The following is a 21655-nucleotide window of genomic DNA, read 5'->3' as shown; positions in this document are numbered from 1 at the left end:
TGGTGGGTCAGAGAGTTGGTAATCTGAAACTAGGGGCTAGACAGATAAAAACGCTCTGAAGAGGACAAAGACAGCAGGTGTAAAGGTACTGCTATAGTGCCTGCCATGTTGGTATCCACTTCTGGAACACTGATCCCAGATCTACAGGGATACACAGACTGATGATCAAATCCACACTTACTTCCCAAATCGCTACTACTTCACTGTGAGCCACTCTGGCCTCAACTGCCAGGATCAGAAAAGGGCCCAGAGTTGTAGAAATCCTTCAAGTCAAATGTATTAACCTGGATGTTTCAGAATTTTTTTTTTAAGCCGGCAAATGATTTCTCAAGCCTCCAATTATATCATAATACCATGCCTCCAAATTAATAAAGAAAAAGTCTCAACCAAAGACTATGAGAAAGACTGAAGTCATGCTAAGAGGACAGCTGCCTGGCCCTATACCCAGGACTGTGGCTGCTCAGCACAGCAGAGGCGTCTGTGGCCCCCAGCCCAGGGTAAGACCTGGTTGGTGTTTGTGGTCTTTCCTGTGACTGCCACATCCCAGAGACATGAAGGTCCAGAATTAAAGGTTATTTCAGTCTCCTTGTTCTCTGACTGCCAAAAGGAGACATGGTGAAGCATCAGAGAAAGAAACTCCTAAGAACAGAGACGAATAAATGCTGCTTCTTTGTTGAGAGTTTATTACGTTTGTTTCTGATGAGAATTCAAATTACTCATGCTGACTTCAGGAATTCTCCACATAAACATCTGTCCTATTCTGTTGTGCTCTCTAGGAAAAAAATGCAACGATGGCTGGCCTCTCTGCTCTCCCTAGAGAAGAAGCTCTCTGAGCACAGGGATCCTGGAGTTTCTCATCATTGTCCCATGGTACCTGGGGCACAATGGGTACTTGCCATCGATACCGGCGAATGAGCCTCTGACTGGTGCTAGAGAGGCCGATTTATACACACACACACACACACACACACACACACACACACACACACACACACTGCCATAGGCATTAAAAACCACCTACTTAGATGTGGGCTAATCTTGGAAGTAGTTCTTACTCTCATGTCTTTCTCCCACATTCAAACCAATGAGAGCTCAGCGAAGGAGGCATTAAAGCCCATTCATTAAACATTTGCACCATATTTAGTTGTTACTTAACTCTTCCCCTTTTACCTCCAAGTTTTCACTAACACCAAAGAGAGCAGTTATAACTTAAGAACCGGCTACCTCTGGGGAGCTAAAAAGTGTATCTCATGGTAATTATGTGCAATACTGTTGGGGGAGGGGGCCTCAACGTGCTTTTTTAATCACCTTCTTGAGGGTCAGGCAGTTCTGCCACCTTGGTTCCCATAATGAAGGGCTCTTGCAGCTTACACTGAGTTGCTAGGCAACATCACCAGCTGGAGTTTGGCTAATGTATTTTGACAGAAATGTCCTGTTTTAAGACAGGGGGGCTTGTTTTAAGTTGTAAAAGCTATTCCTAACTTTCAAGGCTCTTGCCCATTTCCAAGGAAACAGAAAACACACACAGGAGCTTTTACTGAAGAGGCACTTTGCTGCATGGGCAAAAATGTGTTCTAGACTGTATATATAGCAAGGCCCAGGTTCCTACAGACTTCTCATGATTTCACCACTTACGTAAGAGATGACAGGGTAAGAAATGGAAGCACACAAATACACAAACACACTCAGCCTTCCAGAATTAAAAAATGTGGCAAACAGCCAGGCGGAATAAACAAGTTGAATGAAGGTAACATTAATACATTTAGGAAACATTCTGGCCAGAAACCTGGCTCTGCTCCTACTGAATGGCTGTATATAATTTTATAATTTCTACCAGAAGACCAACTGCAGGGAGGGGTTTAGAACACAGGTATGCGTGAGTCAAGTTTTATAAATCTTACATATTAGGTTTGAGCTTGAAGACAGATAGAGGAAAGAATAATCGGACTGTACTAAATGTACTTATTAAGAATAGCAACGGGAGGGGCGCCTGGGTGGCGCAGTCGGTTGAGCATCCGACTTCGGCTCAGGTCATGATCTCACAGTTTGTGAGTCCGAGCCCCGCATCAGGCTCTGTGCTGACAGCTTTCTCAGCGCCTGCAGCCTGCTTTGGATTCTGTGTCTCCTCTCTCTCTGTCTCTCAAAAATAAATACGTGTTAAAAAAAAAAAAAGAATAGCAATGGGAGCCACATGTGAGGAGGCTTCCCAGCCAGACTGGGATACATTTCTTGACAAGGTATCATTTGTGTGTGTGTGTGTGTGTGTGTGTGTGTGTGTGTGTGTTAACACACCTGAACTACTGGGAAATAAGATGTAATCTTACCACCACTCTGAGAGTCTGAGAATGTTAGGAGGAGTTGTAAAGACATGGAGATCTGCCCTAAAGGACAGACTAAAAAAGATATCAAATAGGTTTATACTTGCTTTCAGATGTGGTTTCTTCTTGTTCATTTGTCTTCTTCCCCAAAGTTGGCTGAGTCTGGGGCCTAAAATCTGAGGAGGTGTGGATATGGTCTTCATTTTCCTACTTTAGCTAAGGTCACATCTCTTCCAGCACCAGGAAGAGTGGAGATGGTACTTATATTTGAGAGTGGGAAGGGGAAATTTACATTTGGGGCCAACTGAGTCCCAAACTACTACGCCTGCTGAAAAAAACACATTTTACCATTTGAACAACCAAACTCTACTTAAGTGATGGCCAGCGAAGCATTTCCATTTCTGACATGTTCCAAAGGACAGGGAGAGCGACAACAAAACAGAGAAACAGAACTCACCCCTACCTAAGTATCCCACCAGAAGAAAGATCTGTCCCCTACTGCAGTGCCTAACTAGTGAATACAGATACAATATGCCGCTGAGCTTTTAAAAATATAATAAACAATTAAAAAAAACAGGTTTGTAGACTGCTTGCCAGAAAGGCTCCTTTCTCGAAGCATTGCAACTAGTTCTTGTGCAATTAAGACAGTGATCCCAGACATACACTAACCCTGACATGTAGCTAATGGTAAGCTGCAGAAGAGATTCATGCAAACTCTTGACACCAGGAGAGATGACAAGTGCTAGGAAGCAGGGAAACCTATACATTAGTGCCTTCGTGATTTAACATTTTCTAGTATTTACACAACTAGTGGTCCCACAAGCCCCTTATCATATACACCTTTCTATTAAGATCTGATTATAATTTTTAAGGCTTAGGAAGGGAAGAGGGTTTCCTGTTTATTTTCTATGGAAAGAAATGGAAGAGCAAAAGTGAAGACTGAAGGCCAGGTTGCTAAGTCCTTTAAGCCTGTGACTTCCTGTAGCCCTCAGAGTGTTAGTTCCATCTGTCAAATGTCTACTCTGGCACAGAAAAGCTATTTAAAGTGTTGGTGCTATTGTGATTAGGGCAGATCAGCTGGAAAGGATGGTATTTTTAGCTCCCAGCTAGACCCAGGGTGTTGAATCAGAAGGCACTAAACCTGGAAACATACTGTTAATAGAGCCCTCAGGACTGGAGGGAAATGTAAAGGCCAGGCCACTCCAGACTTTGGGGTGGATGCAGAGGAAAAGCTAGAAAGATTAGTTGCAGGAAGTGGTCTTGCTGATTAGCAGTGATTTAGTGTGGGAAAATGATGGCCTTGGCCTCCTGAAGAAAACAAAAGTGGCTGTTTTTCCTTCCACTCCATATGCTGTGCTGCCATAAGGCAGTATGTCACTGAAAAACCAATTCGCTGGTATTTGGAGCACCCAAGGCAGTGAGGAACTGGCATGAAGCCATGGCAGAATTGATCAAAACTGAATTTGCTTTGAGAAATTGTGCCAGGCTACAGCAGAGGACACAGCCCCACTGGGAGAAAGGCCAGACATCTCTTCCTTGGCAAGATCATAAATGTACACTAAGGTGCAGTAAGGGTTCAGAACTCCAATCTGGATGTAGGGGGATCTTTTATTTTGGCAGGCCAGACTAAAACCATCAGTCATCCAAACTTTTCTTTTTTTTTTTTTTGAAAAACCATTTCCCTTTCGTACTGGATGTCTGAAACCAAACCTTTCCAATTACTCTGGCCTTTCTTTGTTCCCTATAGGCCAGTGTTTCCCAGATCATGCTCAAGGAACACTGGTGTTGGGGCATCTGGCTGGCTCGGTCTGTGGAGCAGGTGACTCTTGATCTCGGGGTTGTGAGTTCGAGCCTCTATACTGGGTGTAGAGATTAAAATTAAATCTCAAAAAAAAAAAAAAAAAAAAAAAGGAACACTGGTGTTCCACAGGATGTTAATAAGCGTGTTGTGATTTTAAATTCCATGGTCAATAAATTCAGTTAACCTTGAGTTAAACAGGTTTCCACAATGGTGGGCTCCTCAGCTTTTATGTGTGCTCACATGCAATGGCAACTTCTAGTAGAGGCCCATCATGCACTGCCTTTTGCAGCTGTAACCACAGAACCCCCTTTTTTCTTTGAGAGACAAATGTTCTCAGGACAATAATATATGAAATGCTGCCATAGGACCAACTACCACAAGAGTGACTTGAACGAAGGGTGTCTTTGGTTCTCACCATGAGCCACTGTGGATTCTGCACCTGACAGCTTCCTGCAGCACAGCTTCTGCCACGGAAGGCTACCCAAGCTCCTACACTCATGAAATGAGGCTTGTGGTAGCTGACCGTGAGCCTCAGAGAGGACAGGTAACACCGTCATCTACCTAGAATATGGCACCAAAAGCACCTCAACTGGATTATGATTTTTAAAACAATTTTTTTTAACATTTATTTATTTTTGAAAGACAGAGCATGAACAGGAGAGGAGCAGAGGAGGAGGGAGACACAGATTCCGAAGCAGGCTTTGGACTCTGAGCTGTCTGCACAGAGCCTGATGTGGGGCTCGAATTTGGGAATGGAGAGATCGTGACCTGAAGTCGGACACTTGACCAACTGAGCCACCCAGGTGCCTCTGGATTATGACTTTTTATGAAAATGTAGCAAAAACTTTAGTTTTGTTTAATACATATATAACCAGTCAGGGTGAGACACCTAGATCAAGACTACGTTAGGAAGAAGGCAGATGTTGTGGTGTTCCTGAAGAGAATCAACTACATAGTTATTACAATGGAAATTATAGAAGACTATCTCCTCAGACACTTCTTCAAAGGTTCAGGAGCAGCCCCATAAGAGAAGATCTGTCTGAACACAGAGGATGAATACATATATCATAGAGCCCCAAAAGACAAAAGTTAAAAAGAAAAGGTAGGAATGAGAGAAGACAGTGAGTTTCTCACCCTTCTCTGTACTCCCATACTGCCCCTTTCTCCCACTGCTGTGCTGCAGCTATGGTGGGACAGCCACTGAAAACCCCATGTGCAAACCACTGACAAATGAGGAGGAAATAGATAAAAGGAGGAGGAGAAGGTACCAAGCACCAAGGCTCATTTTCATTCAAACTTAGAAAGCTTTGTGCTAACCTCAAAAAAGAGCGACTGCCAGGGCGTCTGGGAGGCTCCGTTGATTAAGCATCCGACTCTTGGTTTCGGCTCAGGTCACGATCTCACAGTTCATGAGTTTGAGCCCTGCATCAGGCTCTGTGCTGGTAGCGCGGAGCCTGCTTGGGATTCTCTCTCTCTCTCCCTCTCTCTGTACCTCCCCTGCTCATTTGTTCTCTCTCTCTCTCAAAATAAATAAACATAAAAAAAAAAAAAAAAAAAAAAAAAAAAAGAGCGCCTGGGACCAAGGCAGGACACTGCAAAGCTCAGGGCCCCTTCCAACTCCTCAGGAAACTTCCGTGAGCCCTATCAAGACCTAGGGAATAATACAGCTGTATGGTTTCTCCTCTTTGGGTTCCTGCTTTGATGTTCTATTGCAGTAATAAAATTAACTGCAGAAGGGCCTGGGGCTTTTTAATGGTGATTACAGAGATTAGTATTATCATATGAAAGTTGATACAACTCAAGAAAAAAAGCTAATTTAATCAATTATGATGTATTTTTGTTTAATTACAATCACAAGATTCTGCACAAGGATCTTAGAAAGTCACCTTTCTTCCAATACTGAAGGTTGATACAAAAGGAGAAACAGTCCTTTTAATCCTTGGGAGAGTGTATATCCTCAAATGCCACTACAATTACTTGAGGCTTACAGGGGGATGTGCAAGAGACATGACTAACACATGTTCAACTGCTAAAGAACTGGGTGGATGGACCCATTCTAGTTTGTGAAATCTGTTAGCTTGTGAATAACGTAGTACCCTGTATAAAAACATCTCAAGTTTTTAAAAGAAGTTTACAAAGTCAAATACCTAGCATATAGCCACCAGAAACAAGTAGATGTGGAAAGCAGAGGTAATTAAAAACAAATTTTTCAAGTACCTAATTTGACTTACTAAGCTGCACAAGAAATTCAGAGTCATTACTCACCAGCATTTAAATGACATTCCTTAATCTGAAACTGAAGTTCATTTTCGTTGGGAATATCCTTCCATGTTGCGAGGAAGACCTGGCGCTCTGTGTGGGGAAGCAGAGGGAAGGGGAGGATGTGTAGTCTGCCAATATTCCGACTTCTGATGCCTTAACCACTTCTCTTCAGGAGTGCTGGCTCTTACAACACAGCCAGGAGCGGCCAAGACCCAGAGCCAGTCCTCAGCTGTGCAAATACTCCACACCGATCAATCTCACATCACTGGAAAAAGTCTACATCCAGGATTCAGCGCTGGCTCCACTGTTCTCCTGTTTCATGACTTTGGGTAAGTCTTGTGATCTTTCTGACCCTTAATCTCATCATACATAATTACATCTGTCCTGCCTACCCAAAGAGCCATTTTAAGAATCAAATCAATTAAGTACCAATACAATTAATATGTACCAGTATAAGTGAGTGTTATTAGGTGGTGGTTTCTTAAGTAAGGGAAGACAGAAATGTCAACAACCACATGAGGAGTACTAATGGTTTATTGCAAATTACTGAATTCTTATTTTGAGACAGTAAGAACTTAGTATAGGGCTAAGTGCTAAATCTGCATATATTATCTCATCAAGTCTTTACAATAACTACTTCCGCTTTGCAAACTTGGAAACTAAAACTCAGGAAAGTTAAGCACCTTGCCACAACCACACAGCTAACGAACAGCGAAGGTGAGATTCAAATCCACATCTCCTTGTCACCAAACCACTTACTCTGTGCTGGAGTGACCGGATTATTCAGAAAACCGGCACTATGATAGAGACACCAACAGCAAGGCAAGATCAACTGTGACTCAGGAGAATAAATATAATTAGTAAGCATTAGGCCTTTAAAACAGGCTTACCCTCCCCCCCACTTTTTTTTTTTTTTTCAATCTTAAAAAAACTTCTGGGCTATACTCTGTCTGACATTCAAGGGCAAAGGTATATTTGGCAGAAGGACAGGAGGACGTACTTACCCATTTTGCCATCTTCTACAAAAAGTACATTGAGTGGGATGAGGCAGCTGAAGTAGAAGACATCAATATTGTTTTTCACAGCCACCTGCCAAGAAAGTATCGAGGGAAAATCAGGACATCATAGGAAGCCAGGTAGGAGGGAAAGAACAGTATGTGTCTAGAAATATATCACTCTATTTCCTTCCTCTTACAGACAGTGCAGGACTTCCCAAATCAAGACATACCAGCCCATACACTGCAAAGCACATCCCTTACTCATTCCACTGTCAGAGCCCTGGACAACCCGCAACTGTACCTCTTTCCAGAAGGAGCCCTGGAGGGATAAATTGAAGGCGTTAAGTTCTGCACCCAGAATAAACTCTTCAGTTATTGTTTGTTTCCATGGTTATTAACAGTAGTAGCTTCTGCTCCCACTTACTAAGTACTACTAATGATATTATTTCTAATCCTCATTGTTATTATCCCAAAGTAGGTGTCACTCCCCGCTCATCTGACAGATGAGGAACTGAGGTTCCGAAAGATTAAGTAACATCCAGGGTCACACTGCTAGTGCACAGACGTAGCAGGCTCAAAAGCAAATTTGACTCCAAACCTTTACTTTTTCCTCTTTCCAAAGTAACTGGTGCCAGACAGCACTACCCACCCCCCATCACCTTTCTAGATACAAGTTTTAAAGTTTTTCTTTTATAAAATCTTCTTTTTTAAGCCCTATGGTTGGAAAAAGCTTGCTGGTCAAACACTGGTAAATCTGAGGACTAGAAGAAGGAAAAGACTTACAGCAAGCAAAGAAATGAGTTTTCTTGTCACAATACAAGCTCCTGATTTAGGGAGGCTGTGAATTCTACCACAGCCTGTTGTTCAATTCAGAGCATGCTGTTTATATTTCTAAAAAGCTACAATAAGTACTTTTATTCAGGGGTGACACTGGTGTATATATTCAGAAACAGGCAGGTTCCACTGCAGATGACAAAAACCACATACTGTAAGATGGGAGAGGAGGAGGAGAACTGCTCTAAACCACCACTTCCCACTGGTTTCAGTCACTAGTAACTTTCCCATCTATGCTCTTGGCATGGCAGGAAAACAGTTCTCTGGGTAAGTCCTATAATCAGTAACCATGCCTATTTCTCTTTCCTTTTGCTCTAAACAAATAAAGTTAAAAAAAAAAGGGGGGGGCTTATCTAGCACCCCTCCTTCACCCCTTTGGGGCAAATGTCCAAACTTCAACAGCGTATCTAGCTCTTTATCAAACCTTTGGCCACGAGATACAAATATCCTCTTTTCAAGTTTTTCCAGTTCTTTTACGTTTATCATCAACTCAACTCCCCCAGCTTAAATAATACCTTTACTTCCTCTCCATAATTTGGTTATGTCTACTTGACACTGTCTTTCTCTTCTCTCTCTCCCAGAAGAACCCATCAAATTACTTTCTTTGTAACTTGTGCTTTTCAATTACCAATCCCCTAGGAGTTTCTGACCTGTATCACATAATCTGATGCCCCAAATGCTGAGACAGCAGGATTCTAAAAAAGCTAGAGTCTAGTAAATGTAAGCAGAGTAACTAACCTCAGGAAAGAGGACCACAGACATTTACATGTACTAGAGTACCACTTGAAAAGATTTATACCAGTTGTGGGCTACTGGGAAAGAGGTATTTTCTAAATCATCCGGTACTCAGCAATGAGAAAACTCTTACTTCAAATAAGGGCATCAAGAAGATCCTGAGGTAGCGCCAGGCTCTGTAAATGGTATTTATTTAGAAGGGAAAACTGAGGTGGGCTAGTGTGGGTTATAGAAAAGTCTTATGAGAAATGTGAGTGATTATCATTACTATCATCTTTGAATATAAAGCAGTCATATTTCACAATGTGCCACTCATTCAAACATTTATTAGTGTTTACTATATCCCAAGCATTTGAAATAGAAGGAAGAATACAGAAAATATAATCTTTGTCCTCCAGGGGATAACATTAGTGGTTCTTAACCAGACATATTAGAATCATCAGGAGAGATTTTTCAAAACAGAAGCCAAGGCTTCATCCTATGTAAATAACAATCTAAATCTGAAGCCTGGCGTGGTCTAGTTTGGAAAAAGTTCCTAGGAAGACCAAGCAGAGAAGCAATTAATTTCAAACAGTGTCACCTAAGGAGTCTGAATAAGCTTGCAAGTATCTTATTCTTCTGAGGGAATCCTTCTAATTGGAGCCTTTTAACAATGGAAAAGACATGAAAAGCTCCTCTAGGTCAGTAGTGCTAAACCATTCTACCTCGGGGACCCCCTTGACAACAGATAAAAGTCACAGACCCTCTTCCTGAAAAACATACACGCAACATTTTCACATACAATTTCAGGGATTTCAGGACACCCTGAATACTATCCTGGGACTTCTGCCCTAGAATAATTCTGAGAAGCTGGGACACCCAGATCAGAGGCAGCAGACACAGTGGTGGTTCAGAACGTGGACTTGGGAACCAGACCTGACCACCTGATTTCAAATTCTGACTCTGTCACATTTACTAGCTGTTGTGACTTTGGGCAAGAAGTACTCAGCTCAGTGTCCTGTCCGCAGATGAAGATAATGGTGCTGAATGCATGGATTAAGAGAATAGTGAGTGAGTACTGATGAAGCACTTAGAATGGTACCTGGCTTACAGTAAGTAAGCTAACAAGTGTCTGTGAAAGAAAAATTCCCTCTTCTTTCATCCTCTTTTTTGCCTTTTTATTCAGAATTTTCATATAAAGGATAACCATACTAGACTCAAGTGAAAACTTACACATGCTCAAATGTAGTACTACCGCTATGCTAAAAAGAGATCAGAAGAGATTAAAAAAAAAAAAAAAGGCATATTAGCAAACTGTTAGCTTAATGATTCTTCTTGCTACTGTGCCCTTAGTAAAATCTCTCTTTATGGGATCCACAGCCACAGGTCACTCTGGAGGAGGCACTTCCCCTCTTACATTAGCTTTTCAGACTCTGTATTTGGTAGCTCCCAGTTTTACTCTCGGCTACTGCATCCATTCAAGAGTATATGGTTCTCTTGGATCTGACCCCTGCCTACCTCCTCTCCAGCCTATTTCCTTAACTTCAACCATATCAAAATTACTTCTTGTTCTCCAAACACTGAAACTCATAGCTCTGTGCCTTTTTACATATTGTTCATCCTGCTTAATATATTCCCCTGAAGCTTCAGCTGTCTGAAAAATATCTTTTGTTGTTGTTGTTGTTTTGAGAGAGGGCGCAAATGAGGGAGGGGCAGAGAGGGAGAAAGAGAAGTGGGTCCTGTACTAACCTGATTAAGGGCTCAAACTCAAGAACCGTGAGATCATGACCTGAGCAAAGTCCGATGCTTAACCAACTGAGCCACCCAGGTGTCTCAATACCTATTTAATCTGAAGATTCAGTTCAAGTTTAAGATTTCTCAGGAAAACTCTAATCCCTCTCCACACACCCAGTGCATACACTTCCACCATAACATAACAGTTTACATCTGCCTCCCTCATAATGAGCTCCTTGAGGGCAGGGGCTCTATCATTGACATGCCCACGGCTCAATAAATATTTGTTGCATGAAATTAAGGGGAAGATGTTGAGCAAATGGAATGAAACATTCATTTCCCAACTTTTTCTACCTCTATTATCATCTGTATGCCTAACATAATCCCATTAACATCTATTGTTAGGTATACTGATACTCAGTGAGGCAGGGACAGGTGGATGATAGATAAAAGCTCTTTTTGTTTGAAATCACTGAGCTAGAAGAACATCTATATGCTAAGAATAACATAGGGAGTAAATCACAACCCAAATACTAGATTCTCCAAGGAGGACATGCCAATCACTCTTTAGACATTGAGGCCAAAAAGAATCAAGGGAAAAACACAGTATGAAGCCAGCTCAGTTCCAATCCGGATGGCAGCTACTCTTAAATAGAACCTTAAAGAGGATAATACTGATTGCTTTAGAGAGCTTTCTTATTTTGAAATTCACCATCCCAACATATACAGAATAGGAAGGCATAATCCTGACAAGCTGAAGAACTACTTTCCGAGAGCTTTAATATCAATACCTAGCTTGCGTATGGGAAATCAGTTACAACATATATATCCCAACTGCCTTAGTATCTTTACTTGGATAACTAATTATCTCAAACTGAACATGTCTAAAACCAATTTCTTGATCTCCCCTCTCCAACCCTAAACAGTAAATAGAAATACCACAAAGCCTTCTAATAGTCTCCCTGTTTCTGCACCTGCCTCCTCCACCCCCTGTAACACCCCAGTCTATTCTCAACACAGCAGCCAGAGAGTTCTTAAAATGTGGGTCAGCTCATAAATACCTCTCTGTTCAAACCTCCAATGACTTCCCATCTCACTAAGAATAAAAACCAAAGTTACGAATGCCTATAATCTGATGCCTATTACCTCTCTGATATTATGTGCTGTGACTCTCTCCTTGCTAGCTCCATGTCAGCCACAGGGGCCTGCTGTTTTCTCTGGCACAGAACAGGCGCTCTTCTATCTTATGGCTTTGTGCATTTGCTGTATCTTCTGTCTGGAATTCTCTTCCTACAAAAATCTGCATGGCTTATTCCCGCCTCCTTTAGGTCTTTGCTTTAATCAAATATTATCTTTCCACGTAGGTCTTCCATGATCAATGTATTTATAAAATTACACCACCAAGGTGTAATTACACCACCCCAGGACTGCCTATCCCAATCTCTGCTTTATTTTTCTCCAATGCCTTCATCTCACATACTATTTTACTTATTTGTTGGTTTACTCACTGCCTGTCCCCGTGCCACACATACCCCGCCCTGCAGCAGAATGCTATGAGAGGAGGGGTTTTGTCTTATTTACGAAACTGTTCTCAGTTTCTAGAACAGTGACTGGTACAGAGTGAGTACTCAATAAGAATACCAACTGTAAAATGTACTACTCAAAGTACCTGAAAACCATTTAGGTTTAGACAAGATATAAACTTGGTCTAAAGTTTCCAAAAGGACAGTACTTCTCAAGTTTTTTATAGTGTATTTCCCTTAACAGAAGAGGAAAGTATGGACATATATACCAGGGTGGAAGTAGAAGGAAGGGTCAGGATTGGGGGTAGATGATGAAGTAGCCCATCATAAAAACAAAATTTCTCTGAAGTTCCACACTATTCCATAATGCATCTGTATGTTTTAATATGAAAATGTGTTTTCTCCCTTTACTTTTGAGTAAAACTGATGCTCCAGAAAATGTCCCATGTGTATTCTTCACTTCAAGTACCTCCTAGCAGTGTGTTTAAAAATTGTGGATCATGACCAAATGATGCTTCTTAAGATTAAGACAGTGGGTTGAAACTTGTATAAAATAATAAAACAGGGGTGCCTGGATGGCTCAGTCAGTTAAATGTTAGACTCTTGATTTAAGCTCAGGTCATGATTCACAGTTGTGAGATCGAGCCCCGTGTCAGTCTCTGCACTGAGCATGGAGCCTGCCTGAGATCGATTCTCTCTCTCTCTCCCTCTCTGCCCCTCCTCCACTCACACGCTGGCTTTCTCTCTCAAAATAAAAATTTATCTAAAATAAATTAAAAAATAAAACAGGATGGAAAATATTATAGTGCATCTTATGAACAGTTTCCCAAAACTTTTGGTTTTACGTATGCAGTGTGTGTGTGTGTACAGAAACTGTATTTCTTACTGTAAGTGTCAGTCAAAAAAGTATAAAAGCCTCACACGCTATGTAAAAAGCAAGCAGTGAGGAAATGGATTCGGCGGACAAAGGAACAGAGTGCATACCTCAAGCTGCTCTGAGGACGCCTAAAGCAGATCACAGATGGCACCAAAGAGCAGATTACCTAATCTTCTGTGCCTCTGCCCTGTCACATGCAGCGTGTGACCATAACAATATCAACTTGCCTTTCAGGGACATCAATAGGAGGAGCAAAAAGAAATGATTATGAGGCAGTTGGAAAACACAAAAGCGGGCTATAAATGTTTAATAATAATAATGATTTTCAAAAGTTACTTTCAGTGGCTGCCGGGGAAAGTGCAGCCTGTCAGCTTCGGCCTGTAAGTAGCAATTAGTTTCCTTCCATAGTATAGGAAGCCTGCTGCGGTAGCTGAAGCCTCTTTATGGTGCACAGCTGGAGACAAGCAGGCTAAATTAATATTCTAACCTCGTTCCAGTGTACTCAAAAGTACTATAAAAAGGTACGAGATGAACTCAGTCTGAACTCTGGTAAATGCAGCCTCTCACCAGAGATAACCGCAGGAGGCAGGGCCACAAGAAAAACCCAGGCAAGTGGCACACAGCTCACCTCTGAAGAGTATATCATCTACTCTTTCATGACGTCACTTGTGACCTTTCCAAGTCTCTGAAGAATATTTTTTTTCTTTCATTCCTCCTCTCCATTTAGATTTTGGAAAGAGTATTTGCAGGCTGGTCCAAGCTAGGACCAGGCAGTGACGCCAACCATCTCCAGTTCTCTGAGGAATGATGATTCAGATGTGTTTTAAGTGCCACACCACCTAGTCAACAGATCCTGAGGGAATGGCTCTGAGTGACAGGTTTTTAATGGCACATACTCCAACTGTGTGATGTATGTCATCTGAGACTCAATCTGCTAGCTGCTGGACTTCCTACCTGTACTTCTGCATCTCTGGTCAATGCCCCCCAAATATCTACCATCTGTAGTATAAAATATGGTCTTCCATTTCAAATCCTGTGGACCAATAAGTTGAGAATCCTGAGAAATTGAAGTTTAAAGTTTAAAAGAAATTACAGCTAAAAACAGAGCAGAAGTAATCACGAAACCTGCCACCAAAAGTGTCAATTTACTTTCCTTCTAATGCTAATCATATTTGAACTTGACCAGCATCTTTAGTTTACTTCCAAGACTGAGATTCCAATCTTGTTGGAATCTCTATATATTCTTTCTCACTCCACCAACAAATCAGATGGGATTACACAGCAGCCGAGAAGCCCTCGAATGGTACCAACCTGCTGCCTATCATAGATAAAAGCCAGACTTGTTCACTCTCAAACAGTTAGGATTTTCTCATTGTTAAGAGTGCGTGGACAGTGGGACTCTGTACAGAGAAAATTCGACAGGTTCCCCTCCTCCTGATATAAGCAGTGGCTCCATGTCTGTAATTTACTCCTGGGCAACAACATGGCACGTCAGCATTTGAAGGTTCCATGACCAAAGAGCTCTTAGAAGGGAAAGGAAAGCTCTGAACAGACCTCCAGATGATCTCTTAAACCCTCTACTATAAGAGCATTATAATCACTGGGTTTTAGAAAGGCAAGGAGATCCTAAGAGCCAAGCTCTCTTAGTAGGCCGTTTTGAGAGGAGGTGAAAAGAAACCAAAAGGACCCTGACTCCTCCTATGGTCCCCATCCTGTCATGAGATCTGCTTAATTTCCATCTCAAAAAAACTCCCAAAGAGTTTATACCACGAATTAGAATGCAGGCCAACTTAATATCTCTAGAACACCAAAGAGAAGGTTAAGATTGTAAAGTGGCATGTGGGGCACCTGGGTGGCTCTGTCAGTGGAGTGTCTGACTCTTGATTTCGGCTCAGGTCATAATCTCGTGGTCATGAGATTGAGGCCTGGGTCAGGCTCACACTGGGTGTGCAGCCTGCTTGGGATTCTCTCTCTCTCTCCCTCCCTCTCTCTGCCCCTCAAAATAAATTTAAAAAAAAAGAGAAAAGAAAGAAAGAGAGAGAGAAAGAAAGAAAGAAAGAAAGATAGATTGATTGTAAAGTGGTATGGATAGATCGTGAGTTCATGACCTGAGCTAAACTCAGGAGTCCGATGCTCAACTGAGCCACCCCTAACCACCCCTAGACTGTTTTGAGTATTTGAATAAATTGTTACCTCGCAAAGAATTGAGCAATGAGATACAATGAATATCTACTGGCAAAAGATAATCATTTTCCGCTCTTAAAATTTGTCTCCTTCTACCTTTGTGTCTATCACAATTATGAAAAAGACAGGCTTCTTTCTGGTCTTACAGTAAAAAGGTAATTGCTCAGCTCTAATTCTTACCAGGCATCCAAATGATTTTGGTTTTCTCTGAGGCTCTAAGACACTTACAGAGCACCCTTGAGCCTCCAAAGTTACTCTGAAAATATTATCCAAAATAGTCTTAGGCAATTAGGATAACAGTTTAATAAATAGTTGCGTAGTGGCAATTTAAAGTGGCACACAGACATAGGTTAGCAACAGAAAACGTTCTCCAAATATTTGAATAGAAATACGTTCTATTTTCCTAGTTATCTCCAACCTTGGAATTGGGGTCCATTAATGTGCTGTGATTTTGCCCTTTCAAATATTGATGAACAGAGTAAAGAAGCAATAGCTTCTAATGTTTGCTTTGCCTACTTGGAAGAAAATGAATTTGTACTTGTAGTCCTCTGATTAAAATTGAAAGGTGCCCCAGACGCAGTCAATGAGGAAAGGCAGGGCTAGATCACACAGGGCCCTAGAGACAACTGCTGGGCTTTTGGCTTTTCTGCTTAGAAAAAAATATCAACACAAGTTCTTTCAGACAGGCGATGTATACCTGAGTAGAACAGGGCAATGGTATAGCAAAAATTAAGCCGCTATTGAAACTCTGATAGGACCACACCTATATGGAGAAGGTCACTGGAGAGGGAAGCTGTGCACAAGGAACCTGGATAAGGGAAAATAATGCTAAGATACACTGAAGCTCTGGTAGCTTCCTCGTTTTTTTTTTAAAGCTTATTTATTTTTGAGGTGAGGGGAGGGAGGCGCAGAGAGACAGGGGGACAGAAGATCCAAAGAGGGCTCCATGCTGACAGCAGAGACTGATGCGGGGCTTGAACTTGACGAACCATGAGATCATGACCTGAGTTGAATTCAGGACACTCAACCGACTGAACCACCCAGGTGCTCCCTAGCTTCCTTATTTTAAAGAAGTTTTAGATGTCAGGCAAAATAAATCAGAAACTTACAGCAAATGTGTACGTGATCTCTTCCTGCCAACACAGAACTCACCTGCCGTACTATACTGACCAATATGGTTACTATCCAGAAACCTCTATTACAAACCCCAAATTCTCTCTTCCTCCAGCAGCCTACAACAGAATGACTCTATACAGTTTCAGTTGCCAGAAACAGCTAGCAACATTCTCACAGGCCTTTCAGCCTGCCTGACAGTTCCCCAAATCCTAAAGTCTTACCTTAAACAGATTCTGCCAGATCTATATAGGTTCTAAGCACCCATCTCTCTCCCTCCTTTGTTTGCTAGGTCTAGCTGATGTGACCTTGGTTGTAGCTGTCGCATCTCGGAATACTATTTGCTGTAACAGCATGAACTGCTTGCTATGTAGGGCTTACTGTTAAATTTAAAAAATACATTTAATACATATTGTACTGAATCACAAAATGGTGAAAACAGGACTAGTAAACCACCAGTTAAAGTGATTAGATACTCCACACCCCAGTCTGATATGTCATAAGACAGAAGACCCAATGGAAATGCACAGACCTCAATGAATGAACATTACTCATTAAAAAAAAAATTTTTTTAATGTTTATCTACTTTATTGAGAGAGAGAGAGAGAGAGAGAGAGAGAGGGAGAGAGAGAGAGAGAGAGAGAGAGAGAGAGAGAGAGAGAGAGAATGAGTAGGGGAGGAGCAGAGAGAGAAAGGGAGACACAGAATTCAAAGCAGGCTCCAGGCTCTGAGCTGTCAGCACAGAGCCCCATGTGGGGCTCTAAACCACGGATTGTGAGATAATGACCTGAGCTGAAGTCGGATGCTCAACTCATTGAGCCACGCAGGAGCCCCGAACATTACTCAGTTTTAAACCTTGGGGTAAAACTGATCTAGAATGAAACTAGGTTCTAGATAATAAACATACAGTCTCAGATTAGTTAGCAGCAAGTCAGAAATCAAAGGGGTTCACAGGTGTGCATATGTTCTGCCCCGGTATATTATCTAATCTTAACATGGACAAAAGGAGGGCATATAGTTTTCAAGATGACTGGACACATGGACAGGCCGCCATGCACAGATGCTGGCTCTGAGCAGTTTTACTGGGGAAACAGGTCACACATAGAAGGACAGAAATTATTGTGAAGGCATGAGCTATGGAATTGAGAAGTTTTGTGCTTTCAGCCTTCCAACTCCTTTAATGGCTTCTGGGAAGGAATGTTACCAAACCAAGGACCACCATTTATTCACACACTTTTCAAAAATGGTTAAATACTATTTCCCTTGGTCTCCAAACTGCAACTGATTCTAAGTACATTCACCAGTGTCTCTATTTCTAACCAATTTTTCTACTTAAAATTAGAAGAATAAAACTGGCATCTACTTGCAGTGCACACAAATAAATGTCCTTCCATAAATTTAGGCTTTCCTCAAGTGGACTGAAAGGGAAATGAATTCAGACTGACAGATTTTCAGGCCCTATGAACCTTGATTCAGACAGAAACTTGTTCTATAAAACCACAAGCTGCAGAACTAGGATCTACAGACAGAATTTAAAGGAAGACATGTTTTAGTCAATATAAATAACTTTCTAACTTAAGATGGAATGGGCCATTCTAGGGTAGTAAATCACTACTAGTATTCATGTAGATGCTGAGATACCATTACTGCTAATATAGGGTAAACTCCATCAGAAATAGAGTTTGAAGTTTTATTTTCAAGGTACATGGACCTCAATACCATGAAGCCAATGCTTAACTCCTACATAAAATTGTAAATAAAGCAAATTCTTTTATCTCAATGAACATGATGTTATGGCAAAATATAAGAGAGTAAATATGAATGAGGGCAGGATATGGCTCTTGAGTGGGCTTCAATCCAGCTCAGAAAAATCAGAGTAAACTCTCTTTAATTCCAACCCACAACGTACTGTATGGCTTTGCATAAATTATCAGCCATAATGAGAACATAGGGACTAGAAAGAGGTGCCTACTTTTTACTCAGAATTCAAAGTCCCCTACTGCATAAAGATCACATTGTTAAATCTACTTTCTAATTATTTATCAAACCAAAGCCACAAAATTGATTCCATTTTTCATCATCAACTCCTAACTTACCATCATGATATAAAGATGGCTGGGATTTTAATAGATGAAAACCCACAAATCATTTTTATTACCACTTTAGAACTACCTTATGAAATTCATTTTTTGCTGAAGATCTGCAGCATGGGCTTCAGCTACTTGAGTAATCTGATCTGAGAGACCCTTCTTTATGAGGAACTAGGTCACAAGCTTGGGTGTTTTCAGAACTGAATTCTGAATTTTAGGAACAACTGTGTCTGCCACTGATGCCAGATTTATGATGCATTGGACCACCTCTGCTTATCTGGGTACAGAATTCCTGGCTACTGCTTACGGGTGGTTATTCAAGCAGGGCAGTTGCTATTAATAAGTATATCCTAAAAGAGAGTCCCATAAGCCAGTTGTTGAGTGCTGATTATTATAGAAAGACAAAAGATATTGCCTAGTAGAGTCAAGGTACATGGACCAAGGTACATGATTATCTTGATGAAAAGGATAAGGAGTATTCTCAGTAAGGATAACCTAGTAAAAAAGCAATATCTAGTATGTAAGATAGTCTAATTTCTCAGATGAGACATGAAAAATGAATCAAATTTGAAGCAGCAAAGGGGCACCTGGGTGACTCAGTCAGTTAAGCATCCGACTTTGGCTCAGGTCATGATCTCACGGTTTGTGAGTTTGACACCCATGTTGGGCTCTGTGCTGACAGCTCAGAGCCTGGAGCCTGCTTCGGATTCTGTGTCTTCCTCTCTCTCTGTTCCTCCCCCGCTCGCACTCTGTCTCTCTCAAAAATAAATAAAGATTAGAAAAAAAAATTGAAGCAGCAATCACAGAAAGTAATTTTCTCTTCTCTTTGGTAGTAAAATGTTTTCATCTTTCATAACCAAGACTCCATGACCTACATATTGTTAATGGAACATTTCAGGTTCCGTCCTGTCTACAGAGGTTATTTTCAGCATTGGATCTATCTGTCCGGCCTGGGAACCTCTTATAGTTCCATAAAATCCACCACTTCAAGGACTCAACAGCTATTCAAGCAGCATGTAGTCCCATAAAAGCAATCAGCGTGCAGAGTCCTCAATTGTGGATCCTGGAAGACCAAAGAAGTTTTTTAACACTGAACTTGTTTGGCTTGCACGATAGTCAAGAAAAATCAGCAAATGCCAAGCTGGTTAGCTTCATTTGATGGAAGCTGCTGAAAAGGTCTTCCATTTGGAAGCATTTACCAGTTTTTTTGGTACAATAGCTACAGCTATGGGCTTTCTGAGTGTGAACTGACATATGTAAGCCATGAAATATCAGGGACAGGCACCATCTGCAACTGATTGTCTCACAGGCTGGAACTGCAATGTAGGAGTAGCAAGGGACAGAATTTTCTCAGGGCCATACACTGGCGCAAAAAAAAAAAAAAAAAAAAAAAACAAAAAAAAACAACCCTTTTGGCTGACAAAGATCTTAAAGATATGAATAAATAGGACTGTAAGATTGTGTTCTCTGGAGCTAGGATCTTCAGCACATTCTCCCCTAATCACTCCAAGGGTAAAATGAATAGAAGTTGTTTTAGAAGAGACATTCAAAGAAAAAAAACCAGAGACATTTTCCCTAATTAGTATTCATTCTGCTATCAAACAATGCTTATGTAGGGTTTAAAAGTAATAGGTTGATAACAAAAACCATATATAGGTTTACCTCCAAGGCTCCTAATTGTAACTACTATAGAAAGAAGAATTTTTATAAAGGTGTTATCAGACTTTCAGGTAAAGACAACAGACTGAAAATTACAAATTTTCTTTCTCCTGGAAGAAATTCTGTCATAATTAAAGAAAAAAAAAATTAAAGGTATAAATTATAAAGACTGGGGAGCAATAAAATCTCGGTAGTGTAAAATACATGCATTAGCAACACCACCACAGAATTCTCAAAGGCTCAGGACTGGCAACACCTCTAGAAATGTATGGAGGGGACTGTGGATAGATGGTGTTAAAAGAAACAGGCTTAAGGTGCTGTTGGGAGTCTGACATCCCCACCACCATTCTAAGCTACCTTAGGCCCTCAACCCTTGCGAAAAACTAAAGATTAATTCTTTAATAGGGGTGATGAATTCAGCGAATTTATGCATAATGAATGCTGAGACTCTTCAGCCATCTTTCCTAATTTAGCTTCCAGAATGCTGGCAGAAAGCCTTTATATTCTAGACAAGAGAGTCAAAGATAATTTCTGGAAGAATTAAGCCAGCCCAAGAAAAAAGATGTGGAAGTACTGACATAGAGGATTCCAGCTGCCCTCAGTGATGAATAAACTGGTGGTCCAGCCCTGGATCTCCTGGTTTAGAAAGCCATACTCTGATCCTTCTGTGGCCTCCCTGCTACCAATGGACAGAAGAATGCTCAGGACCAAAGAGATACGCGCAGATAGAACACACAGAATTTCCTGGCAGACAGACCCAACACTGTTTCCAGGGCCTGTTTGAGAGACTTCTATCACTTTTGCTGAAGGTCAGTAAGCATACCCTTAGGCCCAAGGGATGGCCAAAGGGTAGAGATGGGATGAAGGAGGGTATGGTGTGAAACAGGCTTCTCCAGTTGTACTTCTGAGTGGACAAATGGGGAATTTTAGCCAAGAACCAAATGGAAATCCTAGAATTAAAAAGTATGTTATCTGAGAAGAAAATTATACTGCATGAAGTAATAGAAGATTGTAGCCTACAGAAGAAAGAGTCAGTAGACTTGAAAACAGATCAATAGGAATTATTCAATCTGAAGAACAGAGAAAAATGATAAAAAGAACAGCCTCAATGATCTGAGGGACGATATTAAGTGGTCTAACATTTGTGTAGCTGGAGTGCCAGAGGGAGGAGACACACAATGGGGCAGGAAAACTTTGAAGAAATGATGGCAAATTTGGGAGAAACAATCAACTTACAGACCCAAGACAATCAATTAACCCCTAACCAGATAAATACAAGGAAAACACTTAGGTACGTAATGGTTAAACTGCTGAAAACCAAAGATAAAAGAAAAAGAGAGGGAACCCACAGATCAGCACTGACCAAGAAAACTTTCTGCAAAGATGGGAAAGTTCTGCTTTTGCAATGCCCAACCTAGTAACCACTAGCCACACGTGCATTTGAAATGTGGCTAATCCATCTGAGGAAATGAAAATTTTATTTTATTTAATTTTATTTCAATTTAAAAAGCCACATGTGGCTAGTGGCTACCTTACTGAACACTGTAG

General features: G+C 41.1%; 1 protein-coding gene across 5 annotated transcripts in view; it reads right to left on the bottom strand.

Annotated features, from left to right (window-relative positions):
- Positions 1-21655, bottom strand: part of AP2B1 (adaptor related protein complex 2 subunit beta 1) — a 128371-nt gene that overhangs the window by 7503 nt on the left and 99213 nt on the right. For all 5 annotated transcript variants that reach the window (XM_045490527.1, XM_045490528.1, XM_045490524.1 and 2 more), the window contains 2 exons: positions 7386-7470; positions 6385-6471 (listed from right to left, as the gene is read on the bottom strand). In XM_045490527.1, coding sequence (XP_045346483.1) covers positions 6385-6471; positions 7386-7470 — 172 coding nt within the window. The remainder of the gene's footprint in view (positions 1-6384; positions 6472-7385; positions 7471-21655) is intronic.

This window comes from Leopardus geoffroyi, chromosome E1, assembly GCF_018350155.1.
Source record: "Leopardus geoffroyi isolate Oge1 chromosome E1, O.geoffroyi_Oge1_pat1.0, whole genome shotgun sequence".
Taxonomy (NCBI): Eukaryota; Metazoa; Chordata; class Mammalia; order Carnivora; family Felidae; genus Leopardus; species Leopardus geoffroyi.
The sequence above is the reverse complement of the archived record's forward strand: the minus strand, read 5'-3'. Positions and strand labels throughout refer to the sequence as shown.